The sequence below is a fragment of the Trichomycterus rosablanca genome, chromosome 7 (assembly GCF_030014385.1).
Source record: "Trichomycterus rosablanca isolate fTriRos1 chromosome 7, fTriRos1.hap1, whole genome shotgun sequence".
NCBI classification, from domain to species: domain Eukaryota; kingdom Metazoa; phylum Chordata; class Actinopteri; order Siluriformes; family Trichomycteridae; genus Trichomycterus; species Trichomycterus rosablanca.
Window position 1 is genome coordinate 38,821,701 of NC_085994.1, and position 21,063 is coordinate 38,842,763.

General features: G+C 42.5%; 1 protein-coding gene across 1 annotated transcript in view; it reads left to right on the forward strand.

The window, feature by feature from the left end:
• Positions 1–7,767: 7,767 nt before the first annotated feature.
• The window catches only part of LOC134318503 (transmembrane protein 132C-like), a 56,801-nt gene continuing 43,505 nt past the window's right edge, over positions 7,768–21,063 (forward strand). Inside the window, exons 1-2 of the mRNA XM_062999479.1 lie at positions 7,768–8,101; positions 10,064–10,250. Of these exons, the coding sequence (XP_062855549.1) occupies positions 10,152–10,250 (99 nt within the window). The 5' untranslated portion in view covers positions 7,768–8,101; positions 10,064–10,151. The remainder of the gene's footprint in view (positions 8,102–10,063; positions 10,251–21,063) is intronic.

Sequence of the window (21,063 nt, forward strand, 5' to 3'; positions counted from 1 at the left end):
GCATCTTTTACCGCTGCGCCACCTGAGCGGCATGTGTTTATTAAACTGCTTTCTCATGATCAGTTTTTGCAGTGTTTGGTTCGTGATGTGTTTGGTTCCACTAGGAAACACTTGGTGTGAAGCAGGAATACAGGACGTATTATTTCAAATGTATAAATAAAACAGGTCAGCATGTTGCAGTTTGCAACTCAGTAGTTAGTGATCTAATTTAGGCGGGATAGATGATTCTATTCTATAAGCGCATGTTGCTGCTTGACATTTCTGTTTCACAGTTCCGGCACTTTCAGTGATCTGAGTCAGCGAGAGCTCGAGTGTCTGATGATTCTAGGGTCGGGGTTAGAGAGGGAACATTTCAAGAGCAGTAATGGACATGAACATGTGTGTATTTATTTCTAGAAATAAATGATAGAACATGCTGAAAGAAATTTACTGAATTTCTTAGAAATCGTCACGACAACAGAATTCCTAGAAATCAAACTACAGGGATTCAGACTAAATGATTAAAATGATCCTAAATGAACGTGGGTTAAAGACACATCAGTTTAGTAGAAAGTCTCATTCTAACAGCTTCAACTTCAATTATACCTCCCACTGCAGAAAAAGCCCCGAATCTCCGTTCTCTCCAGGCAGAGGTACAATTTAGTCCATCTCTGTACCCACTCTGACATTTAAATCTGCTCCTCTGTACCCCGTCTGTCACACCAGGAGGCTCTGCCCCGCTGTTCTGCATTCAGACCATGCTTTAGACCAAGTTCTGAAATCCATGCTTCCTGTCTGGTACTTAGATCCTCCAGCCACCGTTTCCAGTGAGCGCAGATACTGTCAACCATGAGAATATATATATATACACACACTGATCAGCCATAACATTAAAACCACCTCCTTGTTTCTACACTCACTGTCCATTTTATCAGCTCCACTTACCATATAGGAGCACTTTGTAGTTCTACAATTACTGACTGTAGTCCATCTGTTTCTCTGCATGCTTTGTTAGCCCCATATCACCCTGTTCTTCAATGGTCAGGACCACCACAGAGCAGGTATTATTTAGGTGGTGGATCATTCTCAGCACTGCAGTGACACTGACATGGTGGTGGTGGGTTAGTGTGTGTTGTGCTGGTATGAGTGGATCAGACACAGCAGCTCTGATGAAGTGTTTAAACACCTCACTGTCACTGCTGGACTGAGAATAGTCCACCAACCAAATATATCCAGCCAACAGCACCCCGTGGGCAGCGTCCTGTGACCACTGATGAAGGTCTAGAAGATGACCGACTCAAACAGCAGCAATAGATGAGCGATCGTCTCTGACTTTACATCTACAAGGTGGACCAACTAGGTAGGAGTGTTTAATAGAGTGGACAGTGAGTGGACACTGTATTTGAAAACTCCAGCAGCACTGCTGTGTCTGATCCACTCATACCAGCACAACACACACTAACACACCACCACCATGTCAGTGTCACTGCAGTGCTGAGAATGATCCACCACCTAAATAATACCTGCTCTGTGGGGGTCCTGACCATTGAAGAACAGCATGAAAGGGGGGTAACAAAGCATGCAGAGAAACAGATAGACTACAGTCAGTAATTGTAGAACTACAAAGTGCTTCTATATGGTAAGTGGAGCTGAAAAAATGGACAGTGAGTGTAGAAGCAAGGAGGTGGTTTTAATGTTATGACTGATCGGTGTATATACTTCATAGTACTGCCAACATTTTGGATTAGAATGTCCAACAAGCGTATTGTCAGTTGTCCACATACTTTTGGCTGTAACCAGGAGGAAGAACAGTGGGAGTTGGTTAGCAGCTCCTGATTTGCTGACAGTGCTGAGTGAGAGTTAAAAGCTTCCGACTGCAGAGCAGTTATTTAAACATGCAGCTCATCAGAAAGACAATGAACTTCACCTGCAATCAGCAAGAGTCTCGCTCATCAAATCCTTTATCTCCTTCAGTCAGAACGATCAGGGATAACAACAGCGTCCTAACCACAGCTTCTAATACAGAATGTCACCAAATTAGCTTGTTTTTTATTTATTTACTTTTTTACTAACAGTTGTGATCTGTAGCACATCTGTAGCACATCTGTAGCACATGTCCTTCAGTATAGGTACACACTGTTTATAGTTTGTAAAGTGTATTAATACAAATGTTTTATATATATTATAAGGTGGTTAAGGTACTGGTCCAGTAATCAGAAGGTTGCCGGTTGCCGGTTCAAGCCTTACCACTGCCAGGTTGACACTGTTGGGCCCTTGAGCAAGGCCCTTGACCCTCAGTTGCTCAGATTGTATACTATCCAGGGCTCTAGAGTGCGACCAATTTGGTCGCACATGCGACCTAATTTCTCAATGGTGCGACTAAAAAAAATCTCAGGTCGCACCGGTGCGACCAGGCGTCCGAGGGAAAAAAAAAACAACAGATACACATTAGGCCAATATCATGGTCTAAACCAATCAGAGATAGTGAAGGGCGGGACAATATTGTAGCGGTGATATGTGAGCGACATTCAGCTCAGCCAATCAGAATGCAGCACCAGGTGCGTTCGGACGTTCTGCCGTAAGTTTAGTTTTGTATATGAGACTCGCCGGATGTCCCCAGAATGGAAGTTCGGGTTCTGGAGCTCGGCGGTGTAAAGTGTTGTAACGCTCACTTAAGTCCTGACTAAACAGTTAAAGTGACTCGACCCTGCCGTGTGCCTTTATTCCCACACCTTCACCACCGCACAGCAAAAGACCCGCAGCATCCCCACCGGACAGCGGCTAGGTGAGCCGACCCTCTAGTAGCAAGTGGCTAATGCTAGCGGTAAAGTGCGGCGATAGTGAAAGTAAAAACACGACAATATTTTCGTTAAGTAAAATATAAAAATAACTAAAAGACCAAAATATATTAGAATACATGTAGTCAAAATACGCAGTGAGTGGCACCGCAAGCGATTTTGGGAATCTGTGTAAAAGATTCAGTAAAGCCGATAATATAATGCACTGCATTTAAGATTACACTCTAGAGCCCCATACACACACACAAACATATACATATCATTTTAAATATACACACACATATAAATAGATATACACACATACATACACATTTACTCTATTATTTTTATAATTTTTATAAGTGTGCTATAATTAGTGTATAATACTATAATTAACTGTATTAACTGTATAATTACTACAGTATATTAACTGTAAAGAGCATGGGAAGACCATGGCCGGCAATAGTATATTTGTGACTGGTTCTAATACATTTTGAATTGAAAGGCTGAAAAAGCCCAATGCATCTATAAAACACATTACATGCCGCGATAAATGCACTGCCCGAGTGTCCCCCTCTCCCCACTGCCCTTCATTGTCAGGCAGCAGCAAACAGATCATCAGACGAGGCCATGTTGACCAGATTGTTAGTTATTTACAAGTCAATATTGCCTGTGTGGACAGTGATTTAAAAAAAAAAAAAGAAAAGTGAACCTGTAAAACTGCGGTGTTAAATGCGATGCGGTCGAAAATTTGGGTGCACCTAACTTTTGTGCTGGTGCACCTAAGAAAAAAAGTTAGGTGCACCAGTGCAACCAGTGCAAAACGTTAGTCTAGAGCCCTGCTATCACAACTGTAAGTCACTTTGGATAAAATGCTGCATCTGCTAAATGCTGAAAATGTAAATATAAATGTAGTACAAGCATTAACTGACTTACACTACATGAACGATGCTTGTGGGTGACGACAGTATTTGTGTTTGTATGGCTGGACACTGATGTTAATACCAGCAGGACCCTGGAGTTTCTTTAAACTGAGATTTTCTTCATGTCTTATATAGCCTGCTTTGTCCACAGGAAAGTACCTTCCCTAAACTGCTGCCACAATGTCGGAAGCATATTATTTCCTTTACATCACTGATTTATTACATGAATTCAAAAATGAGGGGGGTGTCCCAATACTTTCGTCCATGTGTATAATGAACAGTTCTTGGTTTCCTCAGACTTTGACTGTAATTGTACCTCAGTTTAAAGTAAGAGCCGCTTGCAGAAGTTTGTCAGGGAGGAAACGGTGCTGCAGAGGTTTACAGAAATAAAAACCCCCTAAATCTCACTGAAGGTTGTTGTGGATCAGCAGATGCTGAGAAAATGATTTAGTCGGGTGGGAGCAGGATCGGTGCTGTACGAGCAGAGATCCTCACACTAGATCCTGCAGCAGGAGGTTTAATGTTTAAGCTACAGAGTCAGAACGTTAAACACAGAGAGTTCAGACGGAGGAGAAGGGACTCGGATATGATGAAGGATTGTAAAGCACAGATCAGTGATGCATCATATCAACCTGCAACCTACACAGAACAGCTGTACACTGATCAGCCATAACATTAAAACCACCTCCTTGTTTCTACACTCACTGTCCATGTTATCAGCTCCACTTACCATATAGAAGCACTTTGTAGTTCTACAATTACTGACTGTAGTCCATCTGTTTCTCTACATACCTTTTTAACCTCCTTTTACTCTGTTCTTTAATGGTCAGGACCCCCACAGAGTAGGTATTATTTGGGTGGTGGATCATTCTCAGCACTGCAGTGACACTGACATGGTGGTGGTGTGTTAGTGTGTGTTGTGCTGGTATGAGTGGATCAGACACAGCAGCGCTGCTGGAGTTTTTAAATACCGTGTCCACTCACTGTCCACTCTATTAGACACTCCTACCTAGTTGGTCCACCTTGTAGATGTAAAGTCAGAGACGATCGCTCATCTATTGCTGCTGTTTGAGTCGGTCATATTCTGACCTTCATCAGTGGTCACAGGACGCTGCCCAGGGGGTGCTGTTGGCTGGATTTTTTTGGTTGGTGGACTATTCTCAGTCCAGCAGTGACAGTGAGGTGTTTACAAACTCCATGAGCAGTCATACCAGCACAACACACACTAACACAGCACCACCATGTCAGTGTCACTGCAGTGCTGAGAATGATCCACCACCTAAATAATATCTGCTCTGTGATGGTCCTGTGGTGGTCCTGACCATTGAAGAACAGCATGAAAGGGGGCTAACAAAGTATGGACTAAAGTCAGTAATTGTAGAACTACAAAGTGCTTCTATATGTCAGTGACAGTGAGTGTAGAAACAAGCAGGTGGTTTTAATGTTATGGCTGATCAGTGTGTATACACCATATGTTTAAAAGTATTGGGACATGATGTGCTTCCAACTTTGCAGCAACTTTCCTGTTCCAGCAGGACTGTGTCCCTGTGAACAAGACATGAATAAAGGCTCAACCAAACAGCTCTGAAATAAACTGGAACATAAATTCAGACTTTCCTGACCAACATCAGTGCAAATACTTTCATTTTCTGGCTGAATGGGCACAAATTCCCACAGACATGTCAAAGTCTTGTGAGAAGCCTTCTCAGAAGAGAGACTGTTGTTCTAGCTGAAATGATCACACAGAGGTCACTCTGGTTTAATATCATTCTGTTGTAAACACATCAGCTGATCAAACATGTAGTTATTTCCTTATTTCATTTTTTTGCAGTTCTGTTTTATTAAGAATTGGTTGAAGATTTAAGGAGGTTTTCTGTTTGAACAGTAGACTGACAGTTCAGTGACGTTTCTGCATAAAATGTTTCAGCTTGAAGTTGGCAGATTTGTGACAGTATGCAGGGCTCTAGACTAACTTTTTGCACTGGTTGCACTGGTGCGCCTAACTTTTTTTCTTAGGTGCACCAGCACAAAAGTTAGGTGCACCCAAATTTTCGACCGCATCGCATTTAACACCGCAGTTTTACAGGTTCACTTTTTTTTTTTAAATCACTGTCCACACAGGCAATATTGACTTGTAAATAACTAACAATCTGGTCAACATGGCCTCGTCTGATGATCTGTTTGCTGCTGCCTGACAATGAAGGGCAGTGGGGAGAGGGGGACACTCGGGCAGTGCATTTATCGCGGCATGTAATGTGTTTTATAGATGCATTGGGCTTTTTCAGCCTTTCAATTCAAAATGTATTAGAACCAGTCACAAATATACTATTGCCGGCCATGGTCTTCCCATGCTCTTTACAGTTAATATACTGTAGTAATTATACAGTTAATACAGTTAATTATAGTATTATACACTAATTATAGCACACTTATAAAAATTATAAAAAATAATAATAGAGTAAATGTGTATGTATGTGTGTATATCTATTTATGTGTGTATATTTAAAATTATATGTATATGTTTGTGTGTGTGTGTGTGTGTGTGTGTGTATGGGGCTCTAGAGTGTAATCTTAAATGCAGTGCATTATATTATCGGCTTTACTGAATCTTTTACACAGATTCCCAAAATCGCTTGCGGTGCCACTCACTGTGTATTTTGACTACATGTATTCTAATATATTTTGGTCTTTTAGTTATTTTTATATTTTACTTAACGAAAATATTGTCGTGTTTTTACTTTCACTATCGCCGCACTTTACCGCTAGCATTAGCCACTTGCTACTAGAGGGTCGGCTCACCTAGCCGCTGTCCGGTGGGGATGCTGCGGGTCTTTTGCTGTGCGGTGGTGGAGGTGTGGGAATAAAGGCACACGGCAGGGTCGAGTCACTTTAACTGTTTAGTCAGGACTTAAGTGAGCGTTACAACACTTTACACCGCCGAGCTCCAGAACCCGAACTTCCATTCTGGGGACATCCGGCGAGTCTCATATACAAAACTAAACTAACTGCAGAACATCCGAACGCACGTGTATAAACCTGGTGCTGCATTCTGATTGGCTGAGCTGAATGTCGCTCACATATCACCGCTACAATAATGTCCCGCCCTTCACTATCTCTGATTGGTTTAGACCAGGATATTGGCCTAATGTGTGTCTGGTTTTTTTCTCCCTCGGATGCCTGGTCGCACCGGTGCGACCTGAGATTTTTTTTAGTCGCACCATTGAGAAATTAGGTCGCATGTGCGACCAAATTGGTCGCACTCTAGAGCCCTGGTATGGCATCTGCAGCTCATGCAGGTTTAGATGGTTTGATTATAGTTCACAGTCATCCAATATTCCAGTAAATATTGTGGACAGACTGGATTTAACAGCCCGCCTTAAAAGCTTTAGCAACGTTAGAACCCAGTTAATCCAGCAAAAACATGAGATTATGAATAAGCAAGCCGATGTGCTGTTAGTGTGTGTGTGTGTGTGTGTGTGTGTGTGTGTGTGTGTGTGTGTGTGTGTGTGTGTGTGTGTGTGTGTGTGTGTGTGTGTGTGTGTGTGTGTGTGTGTGTGTGTGTGTGTGTGTGTGTGTGAGATAGTTCAGCCTACACAATGGAACTATATTTAAATGACATGAGTGTCACGTGGGAAGAAAGGACGCAAATGCAGAAGTAAATAATAATAATACTATTTTATTTAATTATAAAGGACAACGGAAAGATAAACAGCAAACAAAAAACAGAACACAAAAAACCCGATCGGAAACTCCGACGGAGCTGCTGACGCAGCTAAATGAAAAATAGACAAAGTGAAACCAAAACAGAAGGAAGCGGGACGCGAACCCCGGTCAGCCGCGTGGCAGCCGGGAGCGTTACCACCGCACTGTAGTGGTGCTGGAAAACGGGAGCGCGAGAACCTCTAATACGCTTAGGAGCGAAGGGAGAGGAGGGGAACTCCGAGGAGCGCTAGACCCAACACCGCGACTAACAATCGCAGTGACCGGTCGGCGCGCCCTGGATCGCGGAGCTGACACACCAATCTGAAACCAGAAAGAAACAAATAAACAAAGTTAGGCAGTTCTAGACTGCGGATTCGAACCGGGGTCTTTAGCACGGCAACCGCTTGCTCAGCGGAGTCGCCACCCAGCGGTTGGAGAATCCAATGTTCAGAATAACTGAAGGCACTGATGCCAGAATACTTTCAGCGCTTTAACACAGCGCTGAGTGAAACCGCTAACGCTAACTGCTAGCGCAAAATGAACTGCAGTTCGAGGACTGCACCGCGTCGCACCACACTATATCTACGAGACCAACAGAACATACCAGTTACCTCAAACCTTGCGGTTTTACTTACCCGAATGGCATACGCCACCAGGGCTACCAGCTAAGGCTACGAACGTGTGGACGAGCTGCCACCACGGACCGGAAAACAAACAAAGGTGTGACACCCGCTGCTGTGTGGAGCTGGCTTAAGTAGTCAGCCCCACGGCTGCGGGTGATCAGCACTAATTAGGAGGCCTGGTATAAGAGGCCTTTGTTCTCTGAGCTCTGTAATGTCTGCTTCGCTGGGAACCCGGGGCACGTTCACCAGCTACCACAGACCTCGTTATAATGAGAAGTTAAATGATCTATATTGTGCTTGTTTTAAATCCCACTATTATCAGGTTAAATCCACCCTCTGCACAGACTCACTCCAGTGTTTTAGTTTCTATATTTAAATGATGGCGAGGACAGTTTGTAGTTGTGTAGTTTTTTATTCCCTGTAGCTTTATTAGTTTGGTTCTCTCCGGGCGGCTCTGCGGCGGCTCAGTACCGGTGTTAATGAAGAGTGTCTTGTTTTGACACAGATGCAGGTTTCATTCATGAGATCGTGTCACACTTAAAAGCTTCGTATTTTTAGCTGAACTTATACAAATGTTTAAAAGGTGCTCGGTTGAGTTGAGCTTCGTGTCTGAGATCATTAAAACATGAAAGATTTCAGTTTTCAGACGAGTAGGAAATTCATCAGGGTGAAAAAAACAGCACTGCAGTAAAAGTTCTATTTAATAGTTTCTGCTACAGATGTGTTTTAACAGTTTCTGTTTCATAAATAGCATTACTATATTAAACAATGTGGTGGTAAAAACTCTTAATAAAATACCTCAGAGACTGAATTATGGGTAAAAAAGAGTTTTAATCTTTTGTGCAGTGAATGATCGCATTGACTAAGTCTCACATGAAATCTCAGCGAGTGTGATAGGAAGGAAAGAACATAATCACCCTTTATACTCCCATCAGTGACTCTGTAGGACAGTAGAAGATTCAACCATTAACAGAGATTTCATAGAACTGGGTTTTGGACATCATAAAATGCAACTGACACAGTTTCCATTGTAACAGTATTCTGAGAATATTGGAATATGACTACTGGCATTCATGCCCTAAGCATATCTACATGTTCTAAGTAGTATTTGATTATGTAATAATACTTTTAGTGTAAAGGAACATTTTTGGCCCTCAACAAATAGAAATTAAATATTGAGAAGAGAAAAAGATTCATATTCTCATAATACTGAATCACTGAAGGGTTTAAATTAGTTTGTTCTACGTAAATAGAAAGGAAAACATGATTAGAATCATTTTAACCAAAAATATTTATTTCAAACAAATGACTGGAAGGGCGCTGGGGTGAGCAGTGATCTATTCTGCTTACTCCTCATTTCCAGGTTTAAATCTCAGTGTTGTTATTGAGCAGCCAGACATGATACACAGACGTGATTGGCTATTTCTGAGGGGTGGGTGATGGTTTATCCAGGGTATTCATGCCTTGTGCCCAGTGATTCCCAGTGTTTCCACCAAAACTCTGTCCAGTATAAAGTGGGGAATAAAAATAAAAAATAAATAAATAAATACTGGACCAGCTAGTAGTGTGGGTACTGTACACCAATAAGGGTTCTTGGAACTTTGGTCAATGCTCATCTCCGGTTCAGTGGGTTCAGGTCTCACCCCAATCATGTCTTGGTTTTGTTTGAGGTTTTTCCACATGTTGAACTGGCTGCTGTAGATGTGAACAAATAAATAAGCATGTAATGCCCTATAAAGGATCAACACCCTGCCCAGGTTGTATTTGTGCCTTGCTTGCCTTGTTTATTCCAGCTGCCATTGGACCGATCATCCATATTGCTCCCAGTGTTCCCAGGATAGGGCCAGAACAGACCCACCACAACCGATCTTTTACATTTACAACATTTATGAGGCGCTTTTATTAAAATAAATCGACTTACAATTATGACCAGGTATAATGCAAACGCTTAATTTCCAAGCCATGTCGGATTCACCAGAACCCTCATCAGAATACATGAATAAATAAATAATTTAATATTGATTTGTTTTGTTTAATTGTTTCACTTTGTCTCCGTCAGGGTGGAGCCCGGGTGGCAGCGGGTGGTGCAGGTGGATCTGGAAGTGGATGTGATCGTGGACTCAGTGGGCAGTGGGCTGATCTCATGGATGGTGGAGTATCCGGGCATCAGAGCCTCTGCGGAGGAAACCGAGACCAGAATCCACATCGTCCAGAGAGAACTGTCCGGCATCGTCCCGCTCGCCATGGTGAGTTGCCACACACAAGCTTTACTTATATACGTAGCTGTATGCACTAATACAGAGCAGCAGAATGATGGTTTCTTAAACCATTCATTAAATTCATCACAATTTTGTGCACGTACAGGAAAACCGTGCTGGATCGAGCAGCTCTGAATAAGCAGGCAGCTGTCGTGTAGGTTTAGTTTTTATAAAAATACGGTTATTTGTTAGAAAAACAACTAGAGTGTGTGTTGACTTGTTGGGATGATTGCTGGTGTTTCCTCTCGTACCTCCTACAACTGTCTCACACTGTTCCTGAAATGGAAACATGGTTGTGTAAGACTCACATCCCGGCTTGCTCTTGTCAGAGTTGTGTGTACGGGTTGTACTCACCTCAGTTCTAAGTCACTGTGGATTCTGTTATTTATAGAAATAATATTTTTTGGTCTTACACAGATCCAGATAAAAAAAAAAGCAATGTGTAAAATACAGTCCACAAGATAAAATAAATAAACCCAGAAAATGTGGGTAACACTAGTAATGAAGGTAAAACCAGTAAAGTTCACACTACACGACTTTCCAAGTGGTCAGGTCGCTGTACAGTTCACACCACACGACTGGATCTCTTGTAATCGGGAGTCTTTCAAGTCGGAGGGTATTTCACACTACACGACTGATCGGTGATAGAGGGGTCACACACTACACCATCTATCACCAACTGGAATCACAGGCGAGCTTCTCTGCTCTCCCAAACTACGTTCTGTCACGAAAACAAACGCGAGAAGTGACGAGGGGTTTAATGATACCACGTCCAAAAATGCACGTCAACAAGTAAAGATCGATCAGAGTTTGTGCGCTGATGTGCAGCGTAAAATCAAAGAGGAAAAATAAATGAATCTGAGTGGATTTGGCAACATGAACAGCAGGTATCGTTCTATAGTGAGTTGGAGGTTAATTAATATTTTTGCAATGCAATGTTGGTATTATGTTTTGTAGAGAACGATCAGGTCAAAAACGTGTGTGTGCCGATGTATTCTGATATAAACTATATTAAGCCCCTGTCCCACCTTTTTACACTCCTCCCCTGCGTTTCCCCTCACACCGTATCTTGCGTTCTCATTGGCTGTTCGACACCGAATTTATTGCCAGTTGGGCGACTCAGATCCAGATATCTGGCAAGCTGGATATCTCTCTTCGGTCGCCGAGCGGTTCACACATGTTGAGTAGTTCACACATAGCGATTGAGAGCCGAGGTCAATCGCCGAGCGAACGCCGAGTTGCTCCCGAGCCGGCAAATCTAGCACCGACCAGTCAGCAAGCGAAAGTCAGGGCAAAAATCTAAATCATGTAGTGTGAGCTAGGCATAATGCAGACAGAAAACTATTTGTTCCCCGCCGTCTAACCTGACCCAGTCAATCTCAAGCAGTCTGATTAAAATGCACACATGCACGCTGTAGTTACGTGTCGAGGAGTTACGTCATCACAGATACTGTCAAAGCATAGCATGTAAACATGACTAATCACTGTTACCAAGTTATAGCTCCTATACGAGCAGTGAGAAATCCCAGTAGGTAGATCCAATACGGGTCCTGTCTGTGAATTAGATTCTGTTAGAACTGCCGCTTATGGTTTTAAAACTAAACATACAAGCTCATGGTCAGATGTCTACATTATTTTGGCAGTACAGTGTACATTTTAAAACAAAAGTAACACAGCTGTATGTAAATATGATTTAGTTGACTGAATATGTTTGGCCCCGAGCATTAACAGTGGTGGCTTCTCCCTACACCCCCAGCCGAGAGAAAGCAGGAGTGAAATCAAAGACTCATCCAGGCTGGTGTGAACGTAGGGTTATACAGAGCAACGTACATAAAGTTCAGCTGAAAAACAGCTGCAGGCGCAACAATACCCATGATTCATGAGCGGAAAAATCATCTATTCAGCAACGATACTTTCCAAACGACATGGAGAAGATTCCCAGTCCATCTGTGGAAAGTGCTGGGGGAGCAAAAACGGCTGACCAATGGGCCGTGTGCTAGGGTGGAAAACACACACACACACACACACGTAGGATTTCCTACAGGGATTTTACACAATCATGTCGTCTTTTTTTTTCTTATTCTGATCCCAGAGGAATGGAGGAAACTAGCAACAGCAAAAAACTGAAAGAAATAGAACCTATAGAGCAACATAAGTGCTGTGATAATGTTCAGTGATCTGAGTGTAGCGCAGGGTGACCAGATAGACCCGGTTAAACAAGGCTGGCAGCTGTTCAATAAAGGGAACTGAAATATATACCGTGACTCAATATTAACCCTAACATGTACAGTATGTATGAATATATAATAATACATGTACGGGGTGTAAACACTGCCCTCGGTTTTTCTTCAGCTTGTAGCTTGATGTGCAAATGACACAAAGCTCAAAGCTTTACTGTAGCAGTAATACTCTCCAATTATTTTTTACTAGTTATAACTTTTAGTTTAATTTCATTTTGTGTTTACTCAAATTATCCTCCAGGCCACCCAAGGAGGACGGGGGTCCCTGCTGAGTCTGGTTCCTCTCAAGGTTTCTTTCTGTAATTTTAAGGGAGATTTTCCTTGCCACTGTCGCCCTCGGCTTGATCAACAGGGGTTTTTGGTCTGTAGGTCCTGGATTCTGTAAAGTCCATTGTAAAAAGCTCTATACAAATAAAATTGACTTAGACACTCAGACACTAAAAATAAACAGTTTAAAACAGAACCGCACTAAAGTAAGAGCAGAATGAATGAACAGTGTAGAGAAATACAGAGTTTCTCCGATATTGTTTCATAAAGATCAGGTTTTTAGATCTCTGTGGCGGGAATCGAGATGCCACTGGGCCGTTCAGGCAGGAGACTGAGATTCAATCCATCACCAAGGCGCCTGGACAATAAAGCAGTCATATCTCTCTCTGTAGGCATGCTCAGATCTCAGATCCTGGCATAAAAGACCCGAGCTGGCACGCAGGTGTGTTTTCCTGATAATACGGTACAGAACCATCTGAAACCTTGAAAAACACAAAAACCAGTTTTGAATTTGATTCTTGATGCAAGCGGGGGCTGTGGGAATTGGGGGGTGAGCTCAATAGGTGAATCACATGAATTCTTCACACTTGTTAGCCGTTTTCCTAAACAAATTTAGTCTGTGACATTGCAGGAGCGGTTTGAAATGACATAGTAGCTGTCTTCTTCTGCTCTGAACAAAGCGAGTGTTTGTGTCCCTGTCAGGTTGGTAGCTGTCGCGCGATAAGTGAGAAATTAGAGCAGAAAATCAATTTCCAGAACGGTACAAGCTGTGCAAAGTAGCTTTCTAGGCATGTTTGTGTTTTTTTTCCATAGTCTTAAGTGTCTCTGTGCTAATTGCTCCGCTTTAATTGGCCACCTAATGAAGAGATCAATATAAAAATTTGGTCCTTAATGGGGATTGATGATGAGGGAAATATTAAGAACCATCCGAGCAGACAGGAGCATCAGTCACTATTAACCAGCCGGTACTCTCGCCTCCTTAACCCACTTTCATCCGTCCACAAGTTCTGAGATGTTCTACAAGATTAATCACTCGCTCTTGTGTAATACATCAGAAGACAATCAGGAACCTGTTCTACACCAAACCCACAAACATCTCCTGTTTCTTAAGGTCGTAATTAATGACTTTCTGCAAGTACAGTAATTAAATCACTCCAGCGCAGCTTGAAACTTCACAACACATTATCATTTATATTCATACACACACAGGGGAGCAGCATGTAAACAAAGCAGTCTCTAAACTAAGACGTATTGTCTTGTGAGTGAATCGCCGTATTTATGCAAAACATCTGCACTTTAATCGTCCATTTTCACTACACTTCCCATTATGCACCGGTGATATCCCCCTCTTGCCTGTTCCCACACTCATCCATGTCGATTTTGGGATGTCACAATTCGGTGCTTTGTCTCGTCCTGTCATACTCCAGTTCCCACCCCTCTAATCGCTTGGCAGACACTTTAGGACAACAAGTCCCAGGATACACCTCCATCCCTCGCCCGTCTCGGCTCTGTTTAATTGCTTGGTGCGTCACTGTAGTGTTTCGTAAGGCTCTTATTTCAGGCACTTTAATGGAGAATGAGTGTTCTGGCTCGCACCGAGCTCCAGAAAGACCCGAGACGAGTCGACAACAGGCCGAACGGAAAGCACGAGCACAGCTGCACCACCACCATGGTGCAGAATTTATTTCATCATTTATCAAAATCTAATGCCGCTCTGTCGTTTCTCGAATGAGATTACTTCGATCTTTGCTAACAGAATAGAAGTCGGACTAATAGAAGTCCCAAACTGTGTGTACTTATTGACTCAAACCAGTGGGGACGATGCAGTAGAAAGAAAACCAGATATTAGACTGTAATGGTTCCTTGTAATACAGCAGCAGAAACTGTTACCACGCAAGCTGATAATAAGAAGCACTGGGGATCGTAAATCCAATTTCTTCATTGTGGCTTTTCAGACAATCTAGTGTGTCAAAGATACACACAGTGACTTCTCTGAAGCCATAGAAATAGGGCTAGTCTGACCGTACATGAACCGTACATGAAACTGTGGTTCCTTCACAATGTTGAGATTCAGAAACCACAATGAGTTTAAATACTGCTGGGCAAAAAAAAGACGTCACTGTTTCATAACCGGGTCCCTAAAAACTTGTTGGTGTTTATATGGTCAAAGTAAAATCAGCAGCGAGGGCTTATTAATTGCACTGTAAATTAAAGAAGTTTTCCTGTCACCACACTAAGATACACGGTATTGGATCTTGGAATTTGTGCCTATTCAGTTAAAAGAGCTCTTGTATGGCTGGTCACTGACGTTTATGTTCCAGTTTATTTAAGCTGTTTAGTGGGGCTGAGGTCAGGGCTCTGTGCAGGTCACTGGAGTTTCTTTATTTCTTTATAGAACTTACTTTGTGCACAGGGGTACAGTCATGCTGAAACTAAAAAGGGCCTTCCCTAAACTGTTGCTGAAATGTTGCCGCAAAAGCATATCATTTTCTTTACTGGTAGCATATAACTGATTCATTACACCTGTTAGCAACTGTTGTGGCTGAAACACATGAATTCAACAATTAGAGGGGGTGACCCAACACTTAATAGTACACTATCAATCACTATAAATCACTTAATGATCAAGCCCCGTCTTATATTCCCAGAATGCTCACTCCCATCTCAACACAGCGTGTTCTGAGATCATCCTCACAGAACCTGCTGGCTGTTCCTAGGGCTCGTCTGAAACTCAGAGGTGATCGTGCGTTTGCAGTTTATGCTCTGAGACCATGGAACACTCAACTCCCACCATTCGCCAAGCACCTTCCATTTCTGTTTTTAAAGTGCGTTTAAAAACTTATTTATATAAACTTGCTTTTGAATAGTGAGAGGTTGTTTGAGCACCGTGGGTAAGAAATGCCATTGTCCTACATCATTGTAGTCAGCATTGCATCTGTCTTATCCATCTTTTCTCCTTTTTTGTCATGTACCTCATCCTTTTATTTTTTGTTTTTATTTATTCATTTTTTTATTTATTTAATTATTTTTGTTTTGTTTTATTGGTCTGTGAATTTTTTTTGTTTTATGTGTATATTTGAATGAATGTACAGCACTGGTCAACGTAAGTTGTTTTAAGAGTGCTTTATAAATAAACTAAACTAAACACTATAAAGATTCACTTTATAACAACAACAGGGTCTGTGGGTACTTCAAGAGTGAGTTAATAGTTTAAGTAGCAAACGGAGGTTTGAAAAAGGTAAAATAGCCATTGTCTATATTCAGTGGTTTTGATAGACATTTTATTAACATTTATTTATTTTATTGACATTCCCAGCACTGGGTGGTATTGTGTATTCAGGACTACTTTGTAGAATAATACAGTGTACACTGACAATAGTGGCCAACTTTAGATAACGAGTTATTTCATTGCATTTTTTCCTGCACAAAGACTTAAAAAGAATGGAACTACAAATGTAGATCCCAGCAGAGGGAGTTCTAGGGTTTTTTTACTTGCTGTCAGGTTTGTAGTCCAGTGCTGAGAATGTCCTCCCACCCAGAGCAAGATCTAGTGCAGCAGTATGCCAGGTAAAAATCTGCTAAGACATAAACTAAAGCTTATATGGAGGAACCCACTACATTGCTGAAATGCATCATGGGTATTATGCCACTGGGTAGTGTTACCAGTATTCTCTGTAATGCTTTAGGATCACTGTGAATCTCGACGCCACAGTGAAAACTGTCAGTGTGTAAAGTCCTTGTGTGCTGAGTGCCAGCCAACCTGCCACCTGGGATCCATGCCATAAAGGGTGTGTTAGCCTGGCACTTTAATCAGCACACTGTTGTTGTGTTACAAGCTTTGAGGTGTAAGAGTGGTGTAAAGTGGGCGCTAAAGTGTAATGTAGTGACAATCTGAAAAGTTCAGCACGTCTGAGGGTTACAGTTAGTCCTGGTAATCACGCGCCCGGTACACACCACAGAACAGAGAGGACGGCCAGTTGCTGATGTTATTCAGAGTTTGACTTTAATGGGTGTGTGGGGAGCTGCTGCTGTTGTTGTCTGTGTGATGGTGTGGTTGAGAAAATGCTTGTTACCAAAATATTTACAGTCTACTGTGTAACTGTCAAAGGGTCATATAGCCTGATATAGCCCCACACCTGCAGTGTTACAACAGGTTAAACCCAATTACAGGATACTTAACCAAGACAGAATACTGTGGCTGAAGAGCCATGAAATCAAAGTGGTGAAACAACTGACTGAATAAATAAAGCAGATTGTAAGAGTAATGAACTATAAAAACAATAAGCCACATTCTGAATCAGTACATGACAATAGCAAAGCCAGACGATTGCTTCACAGGAGCATAATCACAAACCTCCCAGCAATAATCAGGAAACAAGCAAATATACACCAGAGGAAATAAAGGAGAGCTGAGTTGTCACTGTGCCAGCTACTCAATCCACCACCGAGTTACAACCCAACCTTAGAGTCTCAGTAAACTAGCAGCAGCAAAATCACAAAAAAGCAGCTCATATTCAGGATGGGACTCTTATAAAGGGTAGACAAAGGAATGCTGGGTACTTCTTCAACCCGGCATATCAGTCTAATGAACCAACAGAGACAACAGAGTTGAGTTACAAAAGTCGCTTATAAGGAGCCACCCCCAGGTTAAACAAGTCTTGCTTAATGAGGTGCAGAGAATGCTTTTGAAGTGCAATTAAAAGTTTGTTTATTTGTTTATTAGGATTTTTACGTCATGTTTTACACTTTGGTTACATTCATGACAGGAACGGTAGTTACTCCTTACACAAGATTCATTAGTTCACAAGTTTTAACCTCAAACACAGTCATGGACAATTTTGTATCTCCAGTTTACCACACCTGCATGTTTTTGGACTGTGGGAGGAAACCGGAGCACCCGGAGGAAACCCACACAGACACGGGGAGAACATGCAAACTCCACACAGAAAGGACCTGGACCGCCCCACCTGGGGATCGAACCCAGGACCTTCTTGCTGTGAGGCGACAGCGCTACCCAGAGTTTAAAGAGAACTGTGTCTGGAGGGATGGACGAAGCCCTGTGATGGACTTAAAACAATTTAAGGATTTTTATCTCTGCACCTTAAGCAGAGTGCAGTAAGTAGGAGGTTTCAGGACCAGTTCACTTGATGAGCTCCAGCTTTATTTAACAGACTGAGCAGATTTGGTAAATTTTGGCTAGTATATTGTTTTAGCAAACATTGGGAAAGGTTAACCAGCCCTCGGTTATTTTGTTTACCCCAGTCACTGAGACTGGGAGAGGACTGTAATATCGTGTGTTAATAAGCGGATATCTACAGTTATGAGGGTCTGAAATACACCAGAGAATCCACCTCAGCACCAAGGTCACGCTTCATTAACACTAACCATTTTTAATTACACTGACACCACAACAAGCTCTGATCACATTTATGACTTCTTATGGAGCTCATCCATGACTTCTATCCCACTCAGTAAACCTCTGTAACTTCCATCGTCTCATCCTCTCACTTCCTGTGTTTCACTCTCACAGGACGGCTCTCTGGAGTCTCCGTTAATCTGCAGTAATTCTTAATTAACGATGACCTTGCTGCTAATCAAACTGGGAAAAGAAATGTTTATTAGTGCAACCAAAGCTCAGCGACTTCACTCCGCTACTACTTGAATAGAAAGTATCAGGGTCGAGTCACGAAGGGCATCTGGTGTAAACACAGTATCGAGTAAGGTAATGTAAGGTAATGATCGGCTGTGATGAAGTCTAAATACAGCAGCAGTCTAAAGAAAACAAAAATTAAATAGAAATCCGATGGAAAAGGGACGTGACCTCGGACTGCTTTCAGCGCTTTTAATGAAATGCTGTTGTCAGTCCCTGATGTCAGTCGTTCACTTGAAGAGCGTACCCTAATTACCTTCATAACTGCAAATTCATCATCATTCATCCCTCAAAGATCTGAGAAATGTTCCTCTTAAAAAACCTTTAACATCTCATCACAAACATATCAGGATTAAACAGAAAGATTAAAGTCAAAGAGCCGAATCCACTGTTCTGTTTGTTATTAGTTATATTAGTTAATATGATATGAATATAGTAATCGAAAGGTCACTGGTTCAAGCCTCACCACTGCCAGGTTGTCACTGTTGGGCCCTTGAGCAAGGCCCTTAACCCTCATTTGCTTAGACAAAACACTGTCACACTACTGCTAAATGCCTAAAATATAAATATGTGGGTCTGTTCAAAAACCTAGTGATCGCTCTACATAGACACTGTTTACATCATCCTACACTCCCGAGAAGAGGGCATGTCTAAATTCCTTAATTTACTGATGCACCTTATTTCGAAGGTACTGTATGTAGCGGCGAAGGCAATCCCAGCATTCAGTGCGGCACAACTTTTCTCACAAAAAATTACAAATATGATGGACGAATGAGGAGCAACCAACGGAGTTCTTTTCAAATGTAAATAAATCCTCATCGATGTTTAATCTGTATAAAGGTGCACGAGTGTCGTTTATCTGTAAATTGGGGCTCGTCAGGGACAGTTTAAGCGTTTTCGCTACACGGAGGGAGACGTTAGCTGGCATGCTAGCGGGTTGTGCCACCTCAGCCCATTGGTTTGAATGGCCTGAGGCTAACTGTGTTAGCTTATTAAGCGAAACTGCAGTGACGTGATCACTGTAATTGCCATGTAGGTAATACGTCCAAATAATCTACCTTATGAGTTTGATGTCTTATTAGAAGCACTGTCGTCTCACAGCAAGAAGGTCCTGGGTCCTGGTCCTTTCTGTGTGGAGTTTGCATGTTCTCCCCATGTCTGCGTGGGTTTCCTCTGGGATCTCCGGTTTCCTCACACAGTCCAAAAACATGCAGTCAGGTTAACTGGAGACACTGAATTGCCCTATAGGTGAATGGGTGTGTGTGTGTTTTTGCCATGCGATGGACTGGCGCCCCGTCCAGGGTGTTACTGTGTGCCTTGCGCCCATTGAAAAGCTGGGATAGGCTCCAGCACCCCCGTGACCCTAATTGGATAAGTGGTTAAGACAGTGAGTGAGTGAGTGTGTTATTAGAATCCTCTCTACTGAGGCAGCCGATCAGGTAGCAGTAGGCAGCAAGGCAGCTCACCAGGTTTTCACACAGACTCTTTGTTACAGGTTTGTGTCATTGTTAGCATCTCCTGATCGATTCCTAACCTAAAGCTGAGTGACTGAACAGGCTGGTGGTGGCGGGTTTAAAAAAAGAAGAGAGAAAGAAATGGAAGGAGAGAGACGACGAGCATGAAGACGAGGAAGAGAAATCTTTATTCCTGGCTGAAGTGTGAGTGTGAAGAGTGTCTGAGAAATTTTGCTGAAGGACGTCTCAGCGCTGGACCCACCTAGATCCGACTCAGCAGCAGCAGCAGCAGCACTTCTTTAGCTGAAGAGGACTGAAGAAATGAAAACTTGGACGTGTAGGTGCACAGAGGAGAAGAGAGGAACGACTTTGCCAGTTTTTTTTAGTTTTTTTAGTTTTTCTCACTTTTTCTGAGGGTTCCGGAGAGGTGGGCGGGGGGGGGGGGATGGAGAGATCACTGCTGCTATGTGGGTCATGATAAGACAGATCCAGCGCTGGTAATCGGAGGCAGATCAGATTTGTCAGCACAGTAGGAGGCTCTTCTATTATCGTTTGTCTCTCTCTGACTTCTGCGCTGTATCTCTGGTCGCCTCTGTAGATCTGTTCCAATCGGCTTATTTTATACAAACTTTTCTGGATGTTCAATATAAAACTCAAGTTTAGAATCACACAAACATGTTTAATATTTTACACTTCATTACCTGGGACCGATCGGCGTGACGATATATCGGCGCAAGTTAAAGTGCGGAGCCGACCGTGTGGAGCCGAGCTCGCTGTGTACACCGGTGTCAGTCTGATTGTGGAATAAGTGATGAGATGATGAGATGGTGGTGCAATATTTATGAACATGACATGATTATTGTTTCAGCAGTGAGTGGCTGAGCTGAAGGTGTACGCTCACGAGCATTTTATTAGCAATACTTGTACACCGGCTCATTTATGTAGATCTCCAGTCAGATAGTTACATGTCTGCTGTGCAGTGCTGATAAATCATTCATTCATTATTCGTTTGTTGTTTCTTTATCCTGGTCAGGGTCCCAGAATCACTGGGCTCAATGCAGTAACACACCCCAGAACGATTTCAGGTTATTAAACATAAAGTGATGTTACATTATTTCTTTTATGCAGCCACTGTTGGGTCCTTGAGCAAGGCCCTTAACCCTGTCTGCTCCAGGGGCGCCGTACACTGG